General features: G+C 46.9%; 1 protein-coding gene across 1 annotated transcript in view; it reads right to left on the reverse strand.

The window, feature by feature from the left end:
* Positions 1–24,731, reverse strand: part of hykk.2 (hydroxylysine kinase, tandem duplicate 2) — a gene marked incomplete at its 3' end in the record, with an annotated part of 44,125 nt that extends 19,394 nt beyond the window's left edge. The window contains exons 1-3 of the mRNA XM_084308474.1: positions 24,642–24,731; positions 23,178–23,486; positions 12,697–12,839 (exon numbers count right to left, since the gene is read on the reverse strand). Of these exons, the coding sequence (XP_084164600.1) occupies positions 12,697–12,839; positions 23,178–23,481 (447 nt within the window). The 5' untranslated portion in view covers positions 23,482–23,486; positions 24,642–24,731. The remainder of the gene's footprint in view (positions 1–12,696; positions 12,840–23,177; positions 23,487–24,641) is intronic.
* Between the last annotated feature and the right edge of the window lie 672 nt (positions 24,732–25,403).

Genomic DNA, 25,403 nt, shown 5'->3' on the forward strand with positions numbered 1-25,403 from the left:
GCAGCCAAAAACCAATTGACGCAGTCAAAAACCATGGTTCAGTTATAAACCAGGAAAGGTTTTAAGTCATAAACCAATGTGACAACCAAACCACTGGTCCAACCAAGAAACCATTGGTTCATCATAAACCAAGGCCGGATGACCTTGAAGCAAGGACCAAAATAATTAATTAAAGAGGCTGCTTAACTCATCTGACTGTTAGCTAACAGCCCGTCCATACTGCCCCCTGTACATCTGCTAAACCTGCTAGCCGAAGACAAAGAGCTAAAGCCAATAAAAGGGAACAGTCGGAAAACGAGACTATTAAGCCCAGTTGGGAGAAAAGCTCAGAAGTCAACAACGGTCAAAGAAGGAAAAGTTAGCAAGATGGCAGCGACAGAGGAGGAGCTGGAGAAGCTGAAGCAGAGGCGTTCAGCAGCCCAGACCGCTTTTTCCAAAAAAGCCAACCATCTCACCAGGAGGGCTCACGCACTAAATGAAAGTGAACTGAGAGGTGCATGGTCGAACTTCAAAATGGAGCATGCCAGAGTCGCAGATGCTGGTTCTGATTATGGCACGGCCCTGAGAGAAGCGGACGATGAAGAGACCACAAAGAAGGCGGTGCAAGTCGACGAAAAAATGGCAGAATGCGACCGTACGTTTGATGGAATTAATGACATCGTCGTAAAGAGCTTCTGGACCAGGTTTGCTGAAAGGGACATTGCTACCCTCTCTAAATGGGCTGAAGCAGCATTGGACGAGGCCGAGGCAACTGACCTTAAGAAGATGACTAGGAGGGAGCGCGAACGGAAGATTGAACTGGTGAATAAAATGCTGAATCGGGAGATTGGTGAGCTCTACAAAGCTGTGAGTGAGTGGACAGACCTGATTCCAGTAACTAATTTAATGGAGTCAAGGGACCGTAGCAAGGAGCTAAAGCTACGACATGAGACACTGTGGGAGGAATGGTCGCGGCGAGACTGGGACCAGCCCGACAACGACGACGGCCTGCGAGAACAGGTAAAGCCTGAAGGCAAAGAGCACAGCGATAAACAAGCAGCAACGATCGGTGCTCACCCAGACCCTGACCAGTTCTCCCCTGTAGTCACTCAAACCCCTGTAGTCACTCAAACCCCTGTAGGCGGCGTCCAGCCTAGCTTGCCCAGCATGGCCCCCAGTCTCAACTATGGTGCACTTCTGAATGCCATGAGTACACCCTATGACATCTTCCACGCACCGCAAGGTGGTTCCGGCACATACCCCGGTGCTTACAACTCCAGGCCCCTGACCACTCTAAACTTCTCCCTCAAACCGTGGGTCTTGACAGGCCAAAGTGGGAGGTCTGGAACTGTGGACAGCTCCAGTAACCCAAAGACAACTGTGTCTGCACCCAAGACTCTGGTGTTATCCAACCAGATGCGGGATGAAGAAAGCAAAGCACTGGGAGTTGGCTACGAACCAGAGACTGACAAGCTTCGCATAATGACGTCCATCAATTTCTCGAGAAAGCGAGGCAAGATGAGTACTGGACTCGATCTGCGCCAAGAGGAAGTGAGAAGTAACACTCCAAACCCCTTGACCCGTCGAGTAATGCTAAGCCAGGCCGCTGGATTCTACGACCCCATGGGTCTTGCCACACCCGTAAAATGGAAAGAAGTGATGATCGTGAGACTCCTACCAAGAAGCGAGCAGAGGAAATCCCTACAAATCTGACATCGTCACAAGGGGAGCAACTCCAGAGGAGCATTATGAGTCAGAGTGGCAACAAGGCTCAAAGTTCTTGGGATGGCCTGAAGCTGAGTGGCCTGTCAAGATGGCCAGCAAAATTGTGACTAACGTCGCTGATGACATCCAAAGACTGCAGAGAAAGGAATCCTCAGCTGTAGTCACCAGGGCTCAATCACAAAAGCTCTCAGGCCCCAGCAACACTGACGTTGGTGCAGACTTGAGAGACTCTGCGCTGCAACCTCCGCTGAATGACCAAGGTCCAACTTCAGCAGCAGACAGGCCGAAGAGGAAACCACCCTGGGGTGTTGTTCTCGTGAGCCTCGTCGAGCCCAAATGGTTCGACAAGCCTGTCGCCCAGGTTCGACGAGCTGCGTAATCCTGGCTGAAGGCAAAAGACCAAGCAAACAGGCCAAAGAGGAAACCACCCTGGGGTGTTGCTCTCGTGAGCCTTGCCAAGCGCAAACGGTTCAGTAGCTTGACAAAGCTAGGTGGAACTGTCGCCTGGGTCCGACGAGCTGCGGAATCCTGGCTGAACGCTAAATACCAAGCCTCAGATTCAGCAAAGTGGGAGGCAAGGGGACCAGAGCTCTCTGCAAGAGAGAGAATGGTGGCCTTCCAAGACTTGGCCCTTGCAGCCCAAGACGGCGTAAACTTTCAGGACACAACCCTGAACCGCCTTGTTGTGACCAGAGATGACAACACAGGACTCTTGCTTTGCGGCGGTAGAGTCCAATCGTGGAGTGAAGACGGAACAGCTGTACCGTTAATCCCTTACAAATCATGGCTGGGGACCTTGCTGGCTAGAGAAGCTCATGAGGCCAATCATGAAGGCATTGCAGCCACACTGCTGCGCACAAGAAGAAAGTCTTGGGTAGTACAAGGTCGGAGAACTGTCAAGAGGGTGGTCAACGAGTGCGTCCCTTGCAAGAAGCAGAGAGCCAAGCTATGCCGGCAAGTGATGGGAAACCTCCCTCCGGAGCGTACCAGCAGGGCAAACCCATTTGAGAATACCACACTGGACCTTTTCGGCCCCTTTGAGGTGAGGGACGCCGTCAGTCTTCGGAGAGCTTTCTTCAGGCCTACTCCCGATTCACTGCTCTAAGGGGGCATCCCAGGAGGTTATGGTCGGACAGAGGCTCAAACTTTGTAGGCGCCAAGCCTGCCTTGAGAGAGTTGCACAGGCACCTAGCATGTGTGCAGAAGGCATCGGTCGAGAACGCAGCCGCCAAGAATGGCACTGAGTGGCAGTGGGACTTCCATCCTGCGGATTCGCCCCACAGGAACGGAGCAGCAGAGGCAGCTGTTAAGCTCATAAAAAGAGCTCTCAACAGCCTCGACGGAACCACCGGTTGCTACACCTGGGGGGAGTTCCAGACCCTCCTCTACTCGGCAGCCAACTTAACCAACGAACGACCCATCGACGCCAAGGCACAGGAACAAGAGGACACAGTCGAGTACCTAACTCCTAACTCCCTTATCCTCGGGCGCACCGGACAAGGAGGAGACATGCAAGGGATTGATGTGGAAACTCATCCGTGGCGCAGGCTGAGGGCTGTCCAGGCTGGGGTGGACAAGTTTTGGTCGAAATGGAGCGAACTGGCAGGTCCAAACCTGTTCATCCGGCATAAGTGGCACAGAGCAGAGAGGAGTGTCAAGGTTGGAGATGTGGTCTGGATCGCAGACCAGAATGCCTTAAGAGGACAGTTCCGGCTCGGCCGGATCGTCTTCACGTATCCAGACAAGAAGGGGGTAGTCCGTGACGCGGACGTCACAACCTGCAGAGGGTTTCCTGCCCCCCATGTATCCAGGCCCCGGGGAAAGGACTTTACCCTGCCCACAACCATCGTCCTTCGCAGGGATGTGCGGAGGCTGGTGGTCCTGATTCCGGTTGAAGACCAGCAGAAGAAGTCCTCACCATCGGGTACCCAAAAGACTTTGTGACCCTTTTGTTTAGTTAGCGGGTAACCCTGTGAGGCAACTGAGTGGTTCAAGGGCAAACCTACACTCAGTAGGAGGAAAGGTGGTGGGGCCCACCTCCTTAGTTAGTTTGTGTTCATGATGCGGGTTGTGTTCACAATGTCCCACTTACCTTTGAAGGACACTTTAGTTAAAAGCACTTTAATGTAGATACTTACAACAGTTTGATTTAAGGCTGAGATGCCCATTAACACTCTAGTGACTTGTATTTATAGTGGCCTGTATTTTAGTGGCCTCCTTGGATTGTATCAGTCGGCCAAGTGGGAGGCGTCATGACTTTTGGTTTATTTAATATAAGGATCAGATGTGTAAAGGGGTCTAAATAAGTTAACAGGTGTTTGTGATTGGGACTGAGCATGCGCAGTTCGCGCAGCTGCCTTTCAAATGGTGGCGGGCTGTCACTTCTCACTATAGCACTGACAGGATCACATCGCCCATTGGTAAGTGGACTTTATTAAGGGATTGCAATGTTAACTTGGTTGTGTCACATATGTACAATGTAATGTATCACGTTGGCTGCTGGCTGCTAATGCAGCCTGCGGATAATATTTGCATAGTGCACGGTGTTAGTGATGCTGGCTGAATGAATGAACGTTGTGTCTGAATGTTTGCCGCTGGCTTGTGGCTAGGCTAACGCTCCTCGCCGAGGGTGCGGGGCTGGGCTGGTGTCTTGGTGGCTTTCCCGGTTTGTCACGGTGAGATTCATGTGGGGAACTTTGGTGTGTGTGTGTGTGCTTTGATGAAGGAGAACTGCTATCTTGTCCGTTGTGTGTGTGGGTCGCGCTGTGTCTGAGGAGCTCAGTGGCTCACGTTGTGGAGGAGGAAGTAAACATTGCCATGCATTCTGGGAAATGGAGTCATTCTAGTTCTTCCTCCTTTCACCCACAATTAAAGGGGACATGACATGCTGGTTTGATAAAGTGTAATGTATATTTATAAATAATATAAATATAATTATATATATAATATAATATATAAAATGAATAGTGTATGTATATTTGATAGTGGTATTGATATATTAATATGTATATTGATATTAATATTAATTGGTTGATTGATTGATTGATTGATTGGTATTGATATTAATATATATTGTATATTAATATTATGATTAATGTGTGTGCACTGCATTTGTTCTGTTTCACAGGTTTTTGACCTATGGTAAGCCTGTGGTCAACTGTGGGAATTATAAAGGTTGTATTGTGGAGAAAACATCTCAACTAGTTTGTTTAAATAAACAAACTCTAATGACTAACCATTGAGTCATCCATTGTGTGGTGCCTGTCAGCCCTTTCGGAGGGATTCAAATAGAACATTCTTGAAAGATCCGAACAGTAATTGCTCTCCTAGTGAGAGGCCTCCTCCTGACGGCTTGAGGGTTTGAAACCTTTACCCCCAACCGCTCGTCATATTTGTCCAGCCTTCTTACTGTTTTTATTGCTGTCGAGCTCCTGGTCAAAAGCGCTCTGTCCTTCATTCTGATCAAAGACCCCCATTTCCTAGGTCCCTCTCAATGTGGCTCATATGTTCCAATGTCCCTCCTTCCTCCCAAACCTGTGTGTGGTGTCTTCTGTGTACCCCTTTTTACTTTCTTTTCCTCCCCTCTATTTTCTATGTGATGTCCATTTATCCCCTTAATCCCTTCCAACTGTGTTACTCGCAGCGTGTGTCTATGTATTTGTTTCAATATGTTCTGTGTTCCGTCTATCATACCTAATTATATTTCCATTTATTTCCTCCATCAGCATGTGTATTATGTGTCCATGTATACGTTATGTTCGTTCCTATATAGCATTATTTTTTTTTCTTTCAATGGAGTTTTCAGTTAGCTGGATTCTGGATGTGCAGCCTGTAGCTTGGATTACATTTTGGATCGTGGATTTCACTATGCAATAAGGGGATTTATCATCAGCCAATGGACATACCGATCTACCAGATGGCGATCGATAACGGGGAAATGCTCGGGGGGATCCAACCGGCTCATGGCAAGATCTTTTTCATGTAAATTACAGCCCGATCTAGCCTTGTTATGATACGATACGATCAGCGTATGTGGCTACTTAGACAAACACGGTTATTGGTAATCAATAATAAGAAACTACGTCCCCCCCCCCCCCCCCTTTCATGCATACATGCTTGAGGATCGTGCCGATCATATGCAGTTTGAGTTTTAACTGTAGCTTATGTATAACGGAAATGCCATTGGATATAACGTTAGTAGCTATTAGCCCTTTATCTAGCCTTCCAGGAAATATACTAGACCAAATGCCGTATAACGCTTATATTCACTGCGCTATAAAATGAGAACGTATTGATGATTTTTTTTTCTTTAAGCCATTTTGAAGGGACGGTTTATGGACTCAATTGACAATGAGAATGGACAGATAGCAATACTATAAAGTATAGATTTAGCTCTACAAACAGCCCCAAGTCTGTTTACATTTGCTGGTCCTCTATAGATTTATTAGACGCATCCCAATGGCCCCGAATGTGTTAAATATGTGCACATTTATAGATGCTGTGGTATAATATATTGATTCCCCAACTCTCTCATGTAAAGATATTCCCCGCCCCTGTGTCCCCTTACCTGTGCCCCCCCCCCCCTCTCTGTGGAATAAGACATTCCCCTCCCCTTTCTCCCCAATCCTGTGCCCCCCCCTTTCTCGCCAATCCTGTGCCCCTCTCCCCAAACCTGTATCCCCCCCCCCATTTGACCTATCAAATGGGACCACATCCCCCCCTTGTTAACTATATAAGTCTCCTCCCGAGATCAATCCAGGTCTTTTACCTGGGTCATTTCAGCTGATCACCTGGGGCGAAGCCCTCAGCCATTCTCTCTATGTACTCATGTATATTTATATCTGTCTGGATAATAAACCTTATTATCTTGACCTCGGTTGACTGAGAACATTCTTCTTCAGGATATCCACAAATATCCCACAATTGGCGTCTACGAACTTGTGACAGACCTTTTTGCGTCCTCCCGGCGTGCTGTATTGTTTCAGCTATACAGAGAAAAGTGAGTATAATAGACTGGTCGACCAAAAATGTATGGCAAGGAATTAAAACCTTCCCGCTTTTCTCTGTGCCAGGTGAATGTTACAGAATGTTGTAAAATATTGAGATCATGGCTGAGTAAGAATAGCGTGTATTAATATATCTGATCTGTATTGAGATTTGTTACCGGGGAACGCGTGTACCCGGGTCCTATCAGGAGGTTCTGATAGGATTTGCTAGGTTGAAGTGCTATTCCTGGTCGAGTTGGAGCCGACCAAAAGCTAAGGCACACAGTAAAGGTTGTTGGATTGCTAACCCAAGTCTAGCTGATGCAGACTAAAATATAGGCAACAAGGCAAGAAACGTGGGCTTATTAGAAGTGATATCCTTGGAAAACGCTACTCTGTTAGAAACTATTCTGTGATTCTTTTGGCAAAGAGGCGGGAAGTTAGGACCGAGAAGCTGATGGAATCATAATTAGAATTACCAGAGTAATGTCATAATATTCATTGTTTCAACCTCAAACTAAGCCCACAATCTCTTCCATTCCTGAAAACGATGTATTCGGATTAAATTAACCAATTGATCATACAGATAGTGGGAAGGTGACCGGCGATGTCCCGGTAGTACGTGTATGTACATTAAACGGGACATTAGTCGCGGGTTGAACAGACCGAGAGTGTGATTAAACGGTATATTCAAATCTAATATATCGCTGTTAAATTTCGAAGTCAGGTTCGGTCGTTATGCTTTAATAACGATGTATAGTATATATCAAGGGTATAAATGCCTTATCGCAGCAGGGTGCTGGGCGATTAAACGAACAGCGATCCAATACAATCAGGTATACAAACAACGTTAACTTATATGTATTATTGTTTGTTTGTCTGTTTAAAGTCTCGTTTGTATGTGCACAGTATGCCGACTGATATCGCGCCGAGCATTGGAAGACGAGTTACCGTTATACAGATAATAACATTGGGGTGCAACTCACGCGACAAACTAGGATAGTAATTTCCAGAACCAACAAAACCGGCCCACGGGAACGACCATTTGGGGAAGTATAGTTTTATCGTTTCAGTTTGTTTACGTTTCACATATGCACAGGCGCGTTCATTCGGTAACAAAACACTGGTTTAGGTGAATTCCAGGCTATTGAAAGCTCGTAAAAAAAATATTGCATGGATTGCAAAGCGTTATTTCCGAGGTGAATGGGAACGCGTGAACGTCGCTTGGACTGATGACGTCATACAAAAGTGCGATATGAAACTATCATTAGGCGAACGTAAAGTTTAATATGCCCGAGGGCGAGGGTATATGAAATCCACGTATAGTATATGTTAATTGTATGTGTAAATACACGCTGCAAGGGGGTAATATAATATGGTTATTCAATAACTGAACTGAACTATGAGGATCCAACGTGAACACAACAGCTTTTCCCGGTGAGTATGAAAATCATAAATATAAACATGACACAACTATCATCTCAGTTACAGTAAATTACAACTATCTCAGATCACTTGAGTGTTTATGTTGCTTTAATTTACACGTTATAAGTCACATAAAGCTAGTTTTAAATAGGATTCTAATCAATTGGATAGATTTGATCTAAAAGCTAAAAGAAAGAATCAACCTTTCTTTAGAGATAATGAATAAATGCAGATAATGTTTAAATGAGGCCAAAATCATGCCTCCTCTTTTTCCACAGTAACATTGATGAGTGAGATGATGAAATAGAGAAGGACTAGCTAATGGTTGTTAAGCACACAGACAGTCAAAGAGGATTCACCCAGAATAAAAGAAAAGAGTGGAAAATTAACATGTGTTTGTGTTTACAGGAAGCAAACAGACAATCAAGAGGCAGACTGAGTTAATCTACATTTGAACACAAAGCAGTTTGGAGCTAAAGGGAAATCAATTGTGAGACGATAGCAGACACTATTCAGGATGGGCACTTGAAAACGCAGGGCAGGAGACAGACAAAGCTATGCAACAGCATGCACTCTGACCACACCTACACCTACCCACCAAAAAGAAAAGAGTGGGAAATTAACATGTTTTTGTGTTTACAGACAACCAAGAGATCGGGCTCCGGGTCAAGATGCATTGAAACTCCAGTGATTTGCATGTCAACACAAGATTCAACCGAAGATGGTGTGGAGCTAAATGACAATGCAAATAGCCAGAGAGGACTCTGACCACATCTAGGGACTCAATTTAGTATCTCCACTATACTTAGTATAGTAGGAAGTATCGCTTTAGATGCAGATTTTCTCTTTGTTACCACTGAGACTCACCTGACAATGGATAACAGGGAACCACTTATTTAACATGAATCAGACACAAGTGATGAATTTGCAGTCATGAAAGGCACCATATTTCCCATACTAACAAAATAACATAACTTGCATGCTATCCCCTCCTTCTATTCTCTGCTTAACCAATAACTCCTTACAAATTTCAATTACTTTCCATGACTGCAATTATCAAAACCAACAAATTGGAGCACAAATTATCTAAATGTACAAGGTATACACTTACATTGGTCATTTAGCTGACACTTTTATCCAAAGCGACTCACAGGTTCTGTACGACAGGACATCAGGAAGGGCACAACTCTATCAGCTGAGTAACAATGTTCATCAAAGTGTTGAGTGCTACAGTGTAGGTTAGTTTATTAGGACAAGTGCATGACAGTAAGGTTAGTTAGGGTTAGATTTATTTGTATCAGTTGGAAGCAGGATAATCATTTACACAATGATTATCAAAATGCACAAGGTGTATTAGAGGTAATTAAATTAATGCTACTTAAGAGTAGACGAGAAAATGAATGATTGTATTTCATGCTAAATTAACTGGCTGCCTAGATTTTTATGTTTTTTCCCCATGCTAAATTATGATGAGCCACACTTAGATGTGAAGAAAACCAGAGAAGTCACAACCCAAACACTGTTAAGGACAGGTTAGTACGAAGATGCATCGACTCAATGGTAAGTAAAATAAAGAAAATGCATAATGGTATTACACAATAAATTAAACTATGAATTGAATTAACCCTAAATGATTTTCCTCTGTAGCAGAAAGGTGTTGAATCATTTATGTGAAGAGTTTTCTAAGGCAGTTTTCATCATCCTCAGATCATAAATTGGTGAGAGGACAGGACGAGTGAGACGACGCGTGACCTGAACCACGAACGACGGCGAGACCAGGCAAGGAGGAACACAACCCAGAGACCAGGGCAACCCACACAACACAGACGTCCCCAAAGGAAGGGGAGCAGAGACAGAAAGGACGACATGTCCCACCCCAGCAGCCTACGACAGACCAAGGCCATGTGTATCTCCACCATCCGTGTGAGAGAGAGCGTCCTACAGACAGGCCACTACACCGGCAAACCCTCGCCCTCCATCAAGTGGTACCGCAATGACGAGGAGAGGACAACGAAACCAGCACAACACATTCAAGAATGCCCTGACCACCATGTCTCTAGGCCTGATAAAGGTCAAGCGTGAGCACAGTGGCAGACATATGATGGCGGTGAAGAACAACATAGACTCTGGGAAAAGAGTCTGCAAGGCCACTACCGGTGACCCTGTGACCCTTGACAAGGTACACAGGGAAAGGACGGCGACCTCCTGTAGGCCCCCTCTGAATGATGGAGGAGTGAATATTCCCGACTGCATCGTCAAGAAGAGACACATCATCAGAGACCTGTGGACCAAGAGGCATCTGAACACACATTGTCCACATTATTACGTATTTATTTAATTTTTACTGTGTTACTGTTTGGCCCTGCCACACGACAGACAGAGAACAGATGGTCAACAGCGAAGCAACATCTGTCGGATTCATGCCTTCACAAGCAGGAAATGTTTCACAGAGTTCATATGTATCTGGAAAATTATTGACTAGGAATATGATGAAATACAATCAGTAAGATTGCATTAACCAATTTTATAATGGCAATGAGGAATGATCACAGAGCCACATTGCACATTGGCCGAAAATTGTATTATTAACAGGGCAGAACCAGTTGGTTTATTCCAAGACACCAAGTTTGTTTTGACCATTGATAGTATACACCACAGCAAAATACTAGAACAATGCATAATGATCATCATAATCACTTTTTATATCAGTTTTTTATACAAACCACTAGATTAACGGTTTTTAAATGTTTTTGGACACATTAGCCACTAAGGTAATGTCTATTGTAAAAATTACTATGTTTGTATGTGTACAACCATGATCTTAGCTCCCATAGATATTATCATGAAGACACATAATTACCACTTAAATGTCTGAGTCACGACATAAACGACTGGAGGTATGCCAGATATGTGCACAACCAGAGCTTCTAATGATTATGTTATTTGTTGTTTGATATCAGAGTTGAGGACCAATCATCGATATAGGTATTTGAGCGGTTAAATCAGACCATTATTAATAAAAGAAAAAAGGGTGATATCTATTCCCACATCTCTGATATCAAAATAACACAGACCGCAGTCCAGTCGATCATGTCATGAATCATGTATATAAATAATTCTATTTTAAACTGTTATGCCAACCAACAGATCACATTGGCCAACATTTTTTTTTTTTTTTTTTTTTTTGGTCTTTTTCCCCCTCCATTTTTCCTCCGATTTTCTCCCATCCCAATGTTAGTCGTATGCCAATTCCCAGTCCCTTCCTGGTCGCTGCGCACTTACCCCCCACAGTCAGATCATCTGGGAGAGTGGAGGCTACCACGTGCTTCCTCCGACACACGTCCAGCCAATCACCGCTTCTTTTCACCTGGTAGCGCGGATTCTCATTGAGAGGGCGTAGCGTGTGGGAGGACCACACTATCCCCCTCAAGTCCTATCCGCGCTTAGCAGGCGCCCCGACCGAACTGTAGGAGTCGCTGTTTACAACGACCCGGACCCACCCCGCCAGCTTCTCCCACCCTCTAATACAGCCAATTGTATTAGTGCAGACGGCCAGCCAAGCTGGTGACAACCCCGGAGCTGTGAGCTGGATTCGAACAGGCGAATCCAGCTACATTTTCATTTATTTTAATTGTTTTTCGATTTCATTCATTATCCGATAACCGATGGATTACATCGGTCCCAGTCTATTACCATATCTATTCACTCTTACCTGTTCCAAACAATCCTAGTATATTATACATTAATCTCACCCACATTATAATAGAGAAAAGTGAGTATTGTGGTATAATATATTGATTCCCCAACTCTCTCATGTAAAGATATTCCCCTCCCCTGTGTCCCCTTACCTGTGCCCCCCCCCCTCTCTGTGGAATAAGACATTCCCCTCCCCTTTCTCCCCAATCCTGTGCCCCCCCCCCTTTCTCCCCAATCCTGTGCCCCTCTCCCCAAACCTGTATCCCCCCCCCCCCCATTTGACCTATCAAATGGGACCACATCCCCCCCTTGTTAACTATATAAGTCTCCTCCCGAGATCAATCCAGGTCTTTTACCTGGGTCATTTCAGCTGATCACCTGGGGCGAAGCCCTCAGCCATTCTCTCTATGTACTCATGTATATTTCTATCTGTCTGGATAATAAACCTTATTATCTTGACCTCGGTTGACTGAGAACATTCTTCTTCAGGATATCCACAAATATCCCACAATGCAATAAGGCAAAATGAAGTAAAATAAACAACTAAATGTGTGTTATTGATGTTTTATTGTCACTAGTTTCATAGAAGACATGTTTAGGAAGCTAAATATAACAAAATCAACAAAAAAAAGTATATTTGCCTATTCACCTGGGGTGTCTCGCCTTAAAGCAAATAACAAGGTCATTAGTGGCCCATTATGTTACATATTAATGTCATTATTTTAAATATCTTCTACTTTTCCATCTCCCCTTTAAACAATAGCATTGCTGTTCATGACACAACTCAAGGTTTTCTCTCGTTATTTAAAACACACAACTACAATTTGATAACAATGCGCTGGTGCTATTATGAAACACTTGTCAACTAGAATCACACATATTTTACCTCCTGTAGGATTTTGTCCATCTTGGCTGCCATCCTGCCAACTTCATAAAGTAAGAGGGGAGAGCCGGGGACGTTGGCGATAGTGGTCCCTGGCAAATATGTCAGCAGGCGCACAAGATACTTCTGACAGCCAAGGCCACAGTCTGCCAAAGGAAGACAGAATATGGTTCTTATAGCGGTTTCCTATAGCCTGTTGGCTGAATGGGAATTAAATTGGATCTTGAAAACAAACAGGCTCCGTGGGCATGGAGGAGGAGAGCGGAAATAAATTAACCCTTTCACTACCACTCTACCAAAATGTTAACCCTTTCACTGCGACACTACAGAAGGATAACCCTTTCACTGCTACATGACAAAGGGTTAACCCTTTCACAACCACAACTACAGAAGGTTAACCCTTTCACTACCACACTACAGACAGTTAACCTTTCACTACCACACTACAGAAGGTTAACCCTTTAGGGCGGCTAAGTGGCGCAGTGGGCAAGGCGCTCGCCACTAACGCAGGATATGCTGGGTTCGAGCCCAGCTCTCTGCGTTGCTTCCGGCTTGGCTGGTCGTTCATACTAATACAATTGGCAGTATTAGGGGGTGGGAAAGCCGGTGGGTGGGGATCGGACGTTGTGGACAGCGACTCCTACATGTCGGTTGGTGCGCCTGTACAGCAGAATCAGGAAGTATCGGGGGCAGCGTGAGCCTCCCACACGTTACTCCTCGCCACTGAGAGATTGCGCTGTGCAGGTGAAAAGATGCGACGGCTGCCTCCTCGTGTACCAGAGGGGACACGTGATGCAAGACTTCGTCCACATTGCAGCCGACCAGTGGGAGGCATGGTCTAACAACGTTCGAGACAGGGGAGGGTAGAATTGGACAATATGAAATTGGGATGGGAGAAAAAGTAGATAAAAAAAGGTTAACCCTTTCTGTTCTGAAGGATCAGATTAAACCGAATATATATATTTATTTATATATATATATTTAATTGTATTTGTATATCCCCTGATATCCCTTGTATATTCCTTGTACAATATGCATTGAATATCCCTTCTAGTCTACTGAACATCCCATAATAGTCTCCATTCTACCATTGGACGAGACCTTGGTGCCAGGTCGCCATACCCCTCAGACCAAGTTCAATCGTACCGCTCAACATGTATGGACAAGTCCTAGTTCCGCGTAGGAATATGTCTACCGCACCACTAATGGTACTATTTGTTCATAGTGCGTATATATACTGCGCTATTAAAGTAGAGCTTTCTTTTAGTCCAGTTCCTTACCCTCCAACAGAGTGACAGACGCAAAAGCCTCCCCGCGAACCACGTGTGGGCAGTAAGGCCAATTCGGCCCAGTATCGGCATTGAGACATCGTGTATATTAATATTTGAAGTCATATTTGGCACTATATCGTCGAGTTGGACGTATTCTATTAAGCTAATAATAGTCTATTCATATATAGTGCCTCGTGCGGTAAGAGTTCTATAGTAATCAGCACCCCCATCGTTTCGGGCATCAGCTGGACGCTTATCCAGGGTGGTTGACCCCACGTGAAGCTGCACCCGAGGAGCTCCAGGCCAAAGAGCGAGTGGACCTGTATATTGGATTATTCTACCGACGACGGCTAGCCTTCCCCGGCTTGGATTATGCTTTGAGTACTTTGATTATTCTATGGATAAAGGCCAACACTGCGGTGTGTTGGAAATACCCCCCCCGGAGAGGACGACAGGTGAGACGGCGCTCTGCACATTGAGGTCGCCTCACGTCTCTCCGTCGTGGACCGGAGGACGCCGGCCACAGAGGGTCCAACTGCATTCATCTGTGGATCGAGGATCGTTGGGCACCGTGTCGCACATCTGTGGACTCTCCCAAGATACCCTCGGCCAGACGGGATCCAGCCAGTGACTCTCTAACCCCCCCCCTCCAGCTGTCCTACAAGCAGTCGGAACCTTCCCCTAGTGTATCCAGCTATATAATCATTCAAGTATCATTGCTATTGTTCCCTAAATATTCCAGGTTGTATATTTGCTTCCTGCGCAATCAGAGATTGGACATTCGATATTGATCTACCTACGAATACTCATTTGCCATAAAAGTGCATACTATTTCAAATCATAAATGTAATTAAGTGATCGTTGTACATACCTTTTGCTATGTATTAAAACTCAAACTTTCGATTTGGTACATTTGTGTTGGATCCGTTTATCAGGTGGGAGTGTTCAACATATTCATACCTAGTACTGGGTGGCCAGAGTCTAAAGTACAAGAGGTAGTGGTAGTAAGTATCATATCTAACCATACAGTCAGGGAATTGTACCCCTCAGTTACAATTGGTCCTTCGAGCCGGATGGTAATCAGTGTAATATTAATATAGTGTTATTAATATTAAAATGGCCTATGATGAACACTCCACGAAACGATCCTCCTAACCAACAACGCCCGCGGCGCAAACGACAGCTCCCTCAGTACCTAGAGGCTTACGCTGTCAGTCAACAACCTAGTCTTCTACCAACAGTAAACGCGGTAAAACTAGAAAGTAAAATTATGTCTAACCCTAACGACCAGGCTACCCCGACCATAGAGGCCCCTATGGGTTCTAATGTAACTGACCCAGCTCACGGTGGGGACCAGGGGGAACCAGACATGACTTTACACCCCGCCAATACCGAAGAAGTAGTCCCCGACGAGTCCCGGGAGGAAGACAACACTACCGAGAGAGAACTCGGCACGGAAGAAGATGAGGAGAGCACCGTGGAGATAGAGCTCCAAGACTCCGCACGGAGTACCCCAAGGGACGGCTCCCCTATACAACCGTCTTCTCCCAGCGAGGCAGAGAGGACACTACAGCAGGCATTCCTCGTCAGCCTGAAAGCCTCTACTGAACGCGATAGACTCCAGGGTGAACGCGATCGATTGCAGATACAGCAACGGAGCGAAGAAGAGCACATACGCCTGGAAATAAGACGCATTCAGATGGAAGAGAATATGGCAAGAGACCGGGCCGACGCCCAGCGCGCCGCCACCGGTGCCCAGAGAGAATCGGATCTCACCAAGCGCGAAGCCGAGCGCGACAGAGCACAAGCGCAACTAATAGAACAGCTGATCAGAAGGACAACACCCCCTCCCTCCACCAGAGGCTCCAGGAACTCGTCTAGACATCACTCCAGGGCGGCATCCCCTAGCCGAGTAAGCGACCCTGAACTTGACCAACAGACGAGGTCTATACCCCCCGCAGACCCCCTTCCCCAACCGGTCCAAGCGAGACCCAGCCACCGGGAAGGAGCAGCATACACTGCGGAGAGGCTAAATCAGAGACTACAAGCCCTGGATGACCTAACGGAAGACGAAGAGGAAGAGGAGGAGAACCACGCCCGACGACAGCACAGTACTCTACCGGACCAGGAGGTCCAGTACAGCCCAGGCTATACCCCCGCGGAGCTGCGCTACAGACCCCCGACGCTATTCACGGGTGAGCACGACGCACGACCCGCACCTGGACCAGCGGGCCATGGTACACAGCCAGTACCAGCCCACGCCAAGGAGCAGGAGGAGACTCGCCTAGGAGGCCTCTCCCCCAACGCTCGCCGATGTATCAACAATCCGCGTCATACATTGGCACACCTATGGTACCAGACTTCACCCAGGAGAACCGGGCCCAGTATACGGAGCTCCGCATGTGTCTGGAGACAATGTTGGTGGATGTCATTGATGAACGCCATAAATACGCGATACTACTGAAGCATTTAAAGGTACCCCGCGCGCACAACATAGTGCTCGCCTACGCCGCTTCCACGACCCCATACACCGCAGCGCTGGTAGCGTTGGACCAGAGATATGGACGTATATGGGATTACGTGATCCAGGAGATCAGGCACATCGACCGCCTACCCCCAGCAACAGACAATCGAGCACTGGACGACCTGTCCATCAGAGTGCAGTCCCTGGTAGGGATGCTGGGAGCGCAGAGGGAAAAGGGTAGGCATGAACTATACGCCAACTCAAATGTAGAGAAGATCTTGGAGAAGCTACCGCCCGCCCGACAGGAGCGCTTTAGGCGGCAGAGAGACCACCGAGACCCTAATGGCCCCGAACCGAACCTCCTCGATCTAGCCGACTTCCTGGCGAGAGAAGTCAGCAGCTTACGGCTAGATACATTCGGACGGAGCACCCCTGGCTCCAGAGAAGGAACCAGGAGACTAAATGATGGAAGAAGATCGGTGACTGTCATGCACCAATCGGAGTCAGTGCCAAGCAGTAGGAGCCACAGTACCCCCTCAAGAAAGGAGAAGTGGAAGATAGTGTGCCCCTACTGTGAGAAAGAACACTGGCTGTCACAATGTGACTCATTCCCCAAGATGAATGCGGAGGAAGCGAGTCAATGGATAAAGTCCAACAGACGCTGTTTTCGCTGTGCGCGATCACACATGGCAGCCGAATGCCGCTTAAAGAAAAAGTGCAGTCGGTGCGATGGAGCCCATCTGGACATACTCCACAACAGTAATAGACGGCGGCCTCCACCCGCACCATCAAGCAGCAAAGCAAGCGTCATGTACATCGACCCCGCCAGCAGCAGCGGAGCCAGAGTGCTCTTAAAGGTAGTCCGTGTGACATTGAGCTACCAGAATAAAGTCATGGACACTTACGCCGTCCTTGATGACGGGTCAGAGAAGACCCTTCTGCTCGCATCCGCTGTGGCCCAGCTAGGGCTGCGGGGGAGCGAAAACCAAATGACAATTCGGACAATAAGAAGAGATTTGAAAACGATAAAGGGCGAGAATGTCTCATTCTCTATCGCAGCAAGCGGCCAGCCCGAGCGACGGTACAGGATTACAGACGCTTTCACCAGCCAAGAAATAGGACTGTCGCGGTACACATACCCCGTAGCCAAGCTGATGGAGAAATATGTACATCTACGCAAGCTACCGATCCCACTCATAGACGGTGCTACCCCGACACTGTTGATAGGCTCCGACCATGCAGACCTCATTGTCCCGATAGACCGGGTTCATACCGGACCCAGAGGCTGTCCTGCAGCAGTCGAGACCCGCCTAGGATGGACTCTCCAAGGCCCACTCGCCAAATCTCTCAACCGAACCACAGCCACTAGCTGTCTCCACTCCCGAGTCACAGAGGGAGACACCGCACTCCTGCAGCATGTAGAGAGGCTATGGACCTTAGAACAAATGCCCTTTAAGAACGAAAAGAAAGACATTCGCTCTAAAGATGACATCTACGCCATTAACCTCCTCGAGACGGGAACAAAGAGAGTCCCAGTCAGCGGCGTGTTGAGATACGCCACGCCACTCCTGCGGCGGGAAGGGATGCCTACCTTTCACGCAAAGAAAGACGCCACAGAGCGGTACCTACTAAACACAGAGCGGCGCTTAGCCAAGGACCCCGCCCAAGAAAGTGTATACCGCGCTGAGATTGAGAAGCTCATCCCAGCGGGACACGTCACAAAGATTGACATTAAAGAGGCCGACCAGACGACTGAATCATGGTACGTGCCCCACCACAAGGTTCATCACAACGGCAAAGACCGCATCGTGTTTAACTGCAGCTACCAGATCGGATCCCAAAATCTGAATAAAGAGCTATTGCCCGGTCCTACACTCGGCCCCTCCCTACTAGGCGTACTACTCCGCTTCCGCCAGGACAAGGTGGCTATCAGCGGGGATATCAAAGGGATGTTCCTGCAGGTGAGATTAGTAGAGGAGGACAAGCCCCTGTTGCGGTTCCTATGGAGAGAGAGGCCAGGAGATGAGCACCCAGCCATCTACCAATGGGAAGTCCTCCCTTTCGGAACTACATGCAGCCCATGCTGTGCTACATTTGCACTACAGAGACATGTCGCAGAGGACCCAGCAGCGGACGAAGAGGTCCGACACAGTGTGAAGAACAGCTTCTACGTAGATAACTGTCTACAAAGCGTTTCGACCCAGGAAGAAGCCGAGGCTCTCCTACTTAAACTCCGCGCCTCTCTGATCAAAGGCGGCTTTGATCTCAGGCAGTGGGCCAGCAGCGATCCGCACGTACTGCGCAGCCTCTCCTCCGAGGACAAGGCAGCGAGCAGCGAGACCTGGATGGCCACAATCCCAGGAGAAGCCCAAGAGATGACACTAGGACTAGTGTGGCGCTTCAAAACAGATTCGCTCCACTATAGACACAAACCCCTGACCACGGAGCAGGGAAGGTCGACGGCAATACCGACCACCAGACGGAGTGTGTACAGAACACTCGCCCGACAATATGACCCGTTAGGATGTATACTACCGTACACCACCAGGGCAAAGATGATTGTACGAGCATTGTGGGACAAGGACCAGGGCTGGGACGACCCCATTCCCGCACACCTTGCATCCACCTGGAGAGAGTGGGAGATGGAACTCCACTCACTCCCAGGCGTTAATATACGCCGAAGCTACTTCCCACCCACGGTGAGGCCAGAGACATGTAAAATGGATTTACACGTCTTCAGTGACGCCTCCGAGGTCGCCTAAGGATCAGTAGCCTACTTGCGGGCCCAAGAAGAGGGGGGAGAGATCTACACAGCATTCATCCTCGCCCGCTCGAGAATAGCCCCACGCAAGCAACAGTCTATCCCACGTCTAGAGCTCTGCGCAGCCCTCGCAGGAGCGCATCTAGCCACGCTCATCCAACGTGAGCTCACCATTCCGGTGCATAGAACAATCCTGTGGTCAGATTCCACGACAGTACTCGCCTGGATCAAATCGGATTCATGCAAATACAAAGTCTTCGTGGGAGTCAGAGTCACTGAGATTCAAGAGTTAACCGGAGAGTTAACCGGAGAAGCAAACTGGCGCTATGTTGATACAAAACACAACCCAGCTGACGTCATCACTCGGGGAATGTCCCTAGATGACTTAACCCGTCATAACATCTACAGTGACGGACCAGCATTCCTCAAGCTCCCGGAAGGAGATTGGCCCACGCCCACCCCGAGGGAAGCAAGTGACGAGGAGGCTGAGAATAAGAAACCTATGTTCTGTGGATTGAGCACTGTTGTCTCCGCAGACCCCAACATAGACGATTGCATTACCATAGAGAGTGCGCAGCAACGGACATTCCTGCGGCACCACCCAGAGATTCAGTCCCCCGCTGATATGTCAGCAGCTGACTACGAGGAAGCAGAACTGCTTCTACTGCAACGAGCCCAGAGAGACTCGTTCCCCGATGAACTAGACTGTCTACAGGGAGGAAAGCCCGTCCCATCAGACAGCAGATTGATTCATCTGGCCCCCGAGAGTGACACACATACCCTCATCAGAGTGGGTGGTCGCCTGCGGAGAGCCCCCAATTTACCGGATGACATTAAGTACCCGATCGTATTGAACAGCCGACACAAGGTCACAGAGCTGATTATAAAGAAATACGACGAGGATGTACACCACGCAGGAGCAGAGAGAGTCTTCGCGGAGATCAGACGTCGTTACTGGATACTTCAAGGAAGAGAGGCGGTGCGACGCTTCCAGCGAACCTGTCTAGACTGCCGAAAGTGGCGCGCGCAGCCCAGCATACCACGGATGGCTGACCTACCTCCATGTCGCCTCCGACTCGGCGACAAGCCATTCCACTCAACAGGCATGGACTGTTTTGGCCCGCTGCACATAAAGAAAGGAAGAGGCACCGAGAAGCGGTGGGGTATTGTATTCAAATGCATGACCACCAGAGCGATACATATCGAGCTCCTTCCGACCATGAGCGCAGACTCATTCCTTATGACCTTCCGAAGATTCACATCACGGAAAGGAAAACCGTCTACATTATTGTCCGATCACGGGACAAACTTCAAAGGCGGAGAAAGAGAGCTGAGGGAGAGCTTCCAAGCTATGGGCCCAGAACTTAAGACCCACCTCGCTCCAGCCCAGATTGACTTCCAATTCAACCCCCCAAACGCACCCCACTTCGGTGGAACTTGGGAACGAGAAGTACGTTCTATATCCCGCGTTACCCCAGACAATGTACCGGCCTGAAGAAGCGAACGGCCGACGAATGTGGAGGTACAGCCAAGTATTAGCCGACAAGTTTTGGAGCAGTTTCCTACTGCACTACCTACCGTCTCTACAGACCCGCCATAAGTGGGAAAAAGAGAGAGACAATTTGACGGAAGGAACAGTCGTCATGATTATTGACCAGTCACTACCCAGAGCTATGTGGCCGGCTGGCCGCGTAAGCAAAGTGATCACCGGTGCCGATGGCAAGGTCCGAGCAGCTGAAGTACTCGTCCAGGGGCGCATTTACACCCGTCCTGTGGCGAGGCTCATAGAACTGCCCCGACTCCCAGACACAATCGATGATGACCATGACCCTATGACTTTGTGAGTTGACTGACCCTTACAGCGAACCCTTGAGTGGTAGACAGTGCGGTTAATCTGTCTCTGCTTAACTAATTAGGTTGGGACCAATTAGGGGGCGGCTGTTCTGAAGGATCAGATTAAACCGAATATATATATTTATTTATATATATATATTTAATTGTATTTGTATATCCCCTGATATCCCTTGTATATTCCTTGTACAATATGCATTGAATATCCCTTCTAGTCTACTGAACATCCCATAATAGTCTCCATTCTACCATTGGACGAGACCTTGGTGCCAGGTCGCCATACCCCTCAGACCAAGTTCAATCGTACCGCTCAACATGTATGGACAAGTCCTAGTTCCGCGTAGGAATATGTCTACCGCACCACTAATGGTACTATTTGTTCATAGTGCGTATATATACTGCGCTATTAAAGTAGAGCTTTCTTTTAGTCCAGTTCCTTACCCTCCAACAGAGTGACAGACGCAAAAGCCTCCCCGCGAACCACGTGTGGGCAGTAAGGCCAATTCGGCCCAGTATCGGCATTGAGACATCGTGTATATTAATATTTGAAGTCATATTTGGCACTATATCGTCGAGTTGGACGTATTCTATTAAGCTAATAATAGTCTATTCATATATAGTGCCTCGTGCGGTAAGAGTTCTATAGTAATCAGCACCCCCATCGTTTCGGGCATCAGCTGGACGCTTATCCAGGGTGGTTGACCCCACGTGAAGCTGCACCCGAGGAGCTCCAGGCCAAAGAGCGAGTGGACCTGTATATTGGATTATTCTACCGACGACGGCTAGCCTTCCCCGGCTTGGATTATGCTTTGAGTACTTTGATTATTCTATGGATAAAGGCCAACACTGCGGTGTGTTGGAAATACCCCCCCCGGAGAGGACGACAGGTGAGACGGCGCTCTGCACATTGAGGTCGCCTCACGTCTCTCCGTCGTGGACCGGAGGACGCCGGCCACAGAGGGTCCAACTGCATTCATCTGTGGATCGAGGATCGTTGGGCACCGTGTCGCACATCTGTGGACTCTCCCAAGATACCCTCGGCCAGACGGGATCCAGCCAGTGACTCTCTAACCCCCCCCCCTCCAGCTGTCCTACAAGCAGTCGGAACCTTCCCCTAGTGTATCCAGCTATATAATCATTCAAGTATCATTGCTATTGTTCCCTAAATATTCCAGGTTGTATATTTGCTTCCTGCGCAATCAGAGATTGGACATTCGATATTGATCTACCTACAAATACTCATTTGCCATAAAAGTGCATACTATTTCAAATCATAAATGTAATTAAGTGATCGTTGTACATACCTTTTGCTATGTATTAAAACTCAAACTTTCGATTTGGTACATTTGTGTTGGATCCGTTTATCAGGTGGGAGTGTTCAACATATTCATACCTAGTACTGGGTGGCCAGAGTCTAAAGTACAAGAGGTAGTGGTAGTAAGTATCATATCTAACCATACAGTCAGGGAATTGTACCCCTCAGTTACACTTTCACTACCACACTACAGACGGTAAACCGTCTGTTGTGTGGTAGTGAAAGGGTTCATCTGTGAGTGAACGTGTCGACCGTCCACATTATCAGCTATACTCTCCAGCATGAACAACCAGTTACAGTCAAGCCATATTTTATGATCAATAATATTTGATTAAAACAAGTGTTGGGGGATCCTGGCGGGCAAGGCTCATACCGTGTAGGCGTACTCATAATGTAGCAGGTTTGGGGCAGCGGTGGCCTAATGGTTAGAGAAGCGGTTTTGTGACCGGAAGGTCGCCGGTTCGATCCCCAGGACCGGCAGGAAAAATCTGCCGCTGAAGTGCCCTTGAGCAAGGCACTTAACCCCCAACTGCTCCAGTGGAGTTGCTCAGTGGCCAATGGTGTCAGACTGTGGTTGTACTGGGCAGCTCCCAGGTATAAATGGAACTGTGTGAATGTGAAGCAGGGCGTAGCTGAAAAAGAGCATCTGTGCTCATCGAACCTACCCTGGGTAAATAAAGGTTAAACAAAAAACAAACTGTTTGTTGACCTGTTTAATGGCAGTTCTGCTGATCTGACCTGCTTTATGTATATGGATACATTTATAAAAATGTACTGTGCACCTCACTTGTCAGACATGCATATTCTTTTTAAAGTTCTCACCGATCTCTTCCAGGCTCATGAGCTGTCCCGTGACGGTGGGCAGGGCGGTCTGAGCTGGAAGCCCCTGCTGGTGCAGGAAGGTCATGCTGTACGTCTGCACCTCCAGCAGAGTGGGGTTCTGACTGTCGGCTGAGTTCATGACCTTCAGGACATACTCGTCGCCCTCCTCGACCGCCACGTAGAAGTTCTGGTCATCGTAGCTGGGCAGTGGGCGGACCAGGGACGATGTCAACCCAAAGAGCCTCTTTACTATCTCAGACGCCTGAGAATCGCTGAGGTTGGGTTTGGAGTTCTTCACAGACATTTATGCTAGGGTGAAAGAACATTCCATCAAAAAAAATAAAAGTATTCTAAAAAAGATGTCATAGTGTCATATGGTGGCATTTTATTATGGTTGTTTAATGTATGTATAGGAGGGTAACTCACAGTAATTAGGGGTGGGGGGGAGAATCCATACAAAATTATATCCAGATATTTTGCATGCCAATATTAAATCGATACAGTGATCCATATTTAAAATATCTAATATTATTATTATAATTATTTTATTAAAATAAAATTATTGGAATGAGGTGAAGAGACTATATAACTTGTATTTTGAGACTCATATCACTGGACTCATATCACTGGACTATCTTGTATTTTGTACTTTTCTATATTATATTGTATTTGTATTTATATTTTAAAGTGAAGCTATGTATCCCCCCCCCCCCCCCATGCTGCTTTGACACCCGAATTTCACCAAGGGGATTAATAAAGGATCATTTGATTTTATTTTATAAAACAGATTATGCATATTGTTATTACAGATGTTAAAAACAGTATTGGTCCGAATATAAGTCGGCCCTGATTATGATAAATACTTTTTTGAAGACCAAATCTTGTTTTTATAAACAGAAGGAATTAAGTGACCTGGTATGTAATCGATTAGGGAAAGCCAGATATAAACCCCTAATTCCAGCATGGCAGCATTGGCAGGTCACCTGCAAATGCAATAACGTGACAGATTGGGGACCCTGATGGTCTGCATCCCCTTAACAAATGTGTGTATTGAGCTGTACTGTATTGTACCCATTCTGCAATCTGTTAATAAAGTTTTCAATCAATCAATCAATCAATCAATCAATTGCGTAGCTCATTTTGAGGAAAAGGCGAAAAGCATATTATGCAAACAGTGCTGGGATTATAATTACATTGGCTGCCCTTTATAAATTATCGATATGTCAAGGGCGAGCAATGTTTGTGAACATTTCAATGTAATTTCTCCCAACCTCATACTATAGGTAGTATATATATAATATCATTAGCATTTTCGCATTTCAATTTATTTTCATGTTGTACTTCATTGTTTGAAGCACAATCTCAGGAGGCTCAGAGTCATACAGAACCAAGCATTTCACTACACCAGCACCAGTCAACGTGCGATTTCCTGCTGTCAAACAAATCAAATGGTTGCAATCTTACCGTACTGTGCGACGTTAGGTGCTGTGAACTTCACACGTTACAGTAAAGTACTGGACTAGAAACACGTCACTCTACCAAAGAACGTTAAAGTTAGATTCCTGCTACAACGTTGTGAATTGATACATCTCGCTCGCTGGCCACAGCGTGGCTGTACCGTAGTGACGTCACCGGCGTAGAATGGGATTAATTATACTGTACATTCCATAGATATCTATAGAACACTAGATAGCTTAAGGCGGAGTCACCAGCGTCACTGAACCGCCGCCATCTTGTGAGGGTCAGCCTTGAGTGAGAGTGAGTGAGCTGCACAGACAAAAATACTCATAACTCGCTGAAATATTGACGGATTTACAAACGGGTTGGTTTGCTATAAACATCAAAGATGTAGTTATGATCCTGCATACTTATAAAAAAAAATGTTTTAAAGATGTTTTTTTTACAAACCGCTTGAATCATAGCCACGTTAATAATGCTTGTAATAAACCAAACCGTTTGTAAATCCGTCAATATTTCAGCGAGTTTTTTTGTCTGTGCAGCTCACTCACTCTCAGGGGCGGACCTTCCTACAGGCGATATAGGCGGTCGCCTAGAGCGCCATCCAGAGGGGGGCGCCAAAAAAAAAATCTTTTTTATTTTTATTTTTTTATTTTGTGCAGTTTTGGCGCCCCCCTCTATATCGGCAACCATTATTTTTACATAAAAAAAATTCTAACATAAGGGAAAATGAGCCAAAAATCTAAAACGGTCGGTCGGTCTGAGCCT

This window comes from Notolepis coatsorum, assembly GCF_963971535.1.
Source record: "Notolepis coatsorum genome assembly, chromosome: 2".
NCBI classification, from domain to species: Eukaryota; Metazoa; Chordata; class Actinopteri; order Aulopiformes; family Paralepididae; genus Notolepis; species Notolepis coatsorum.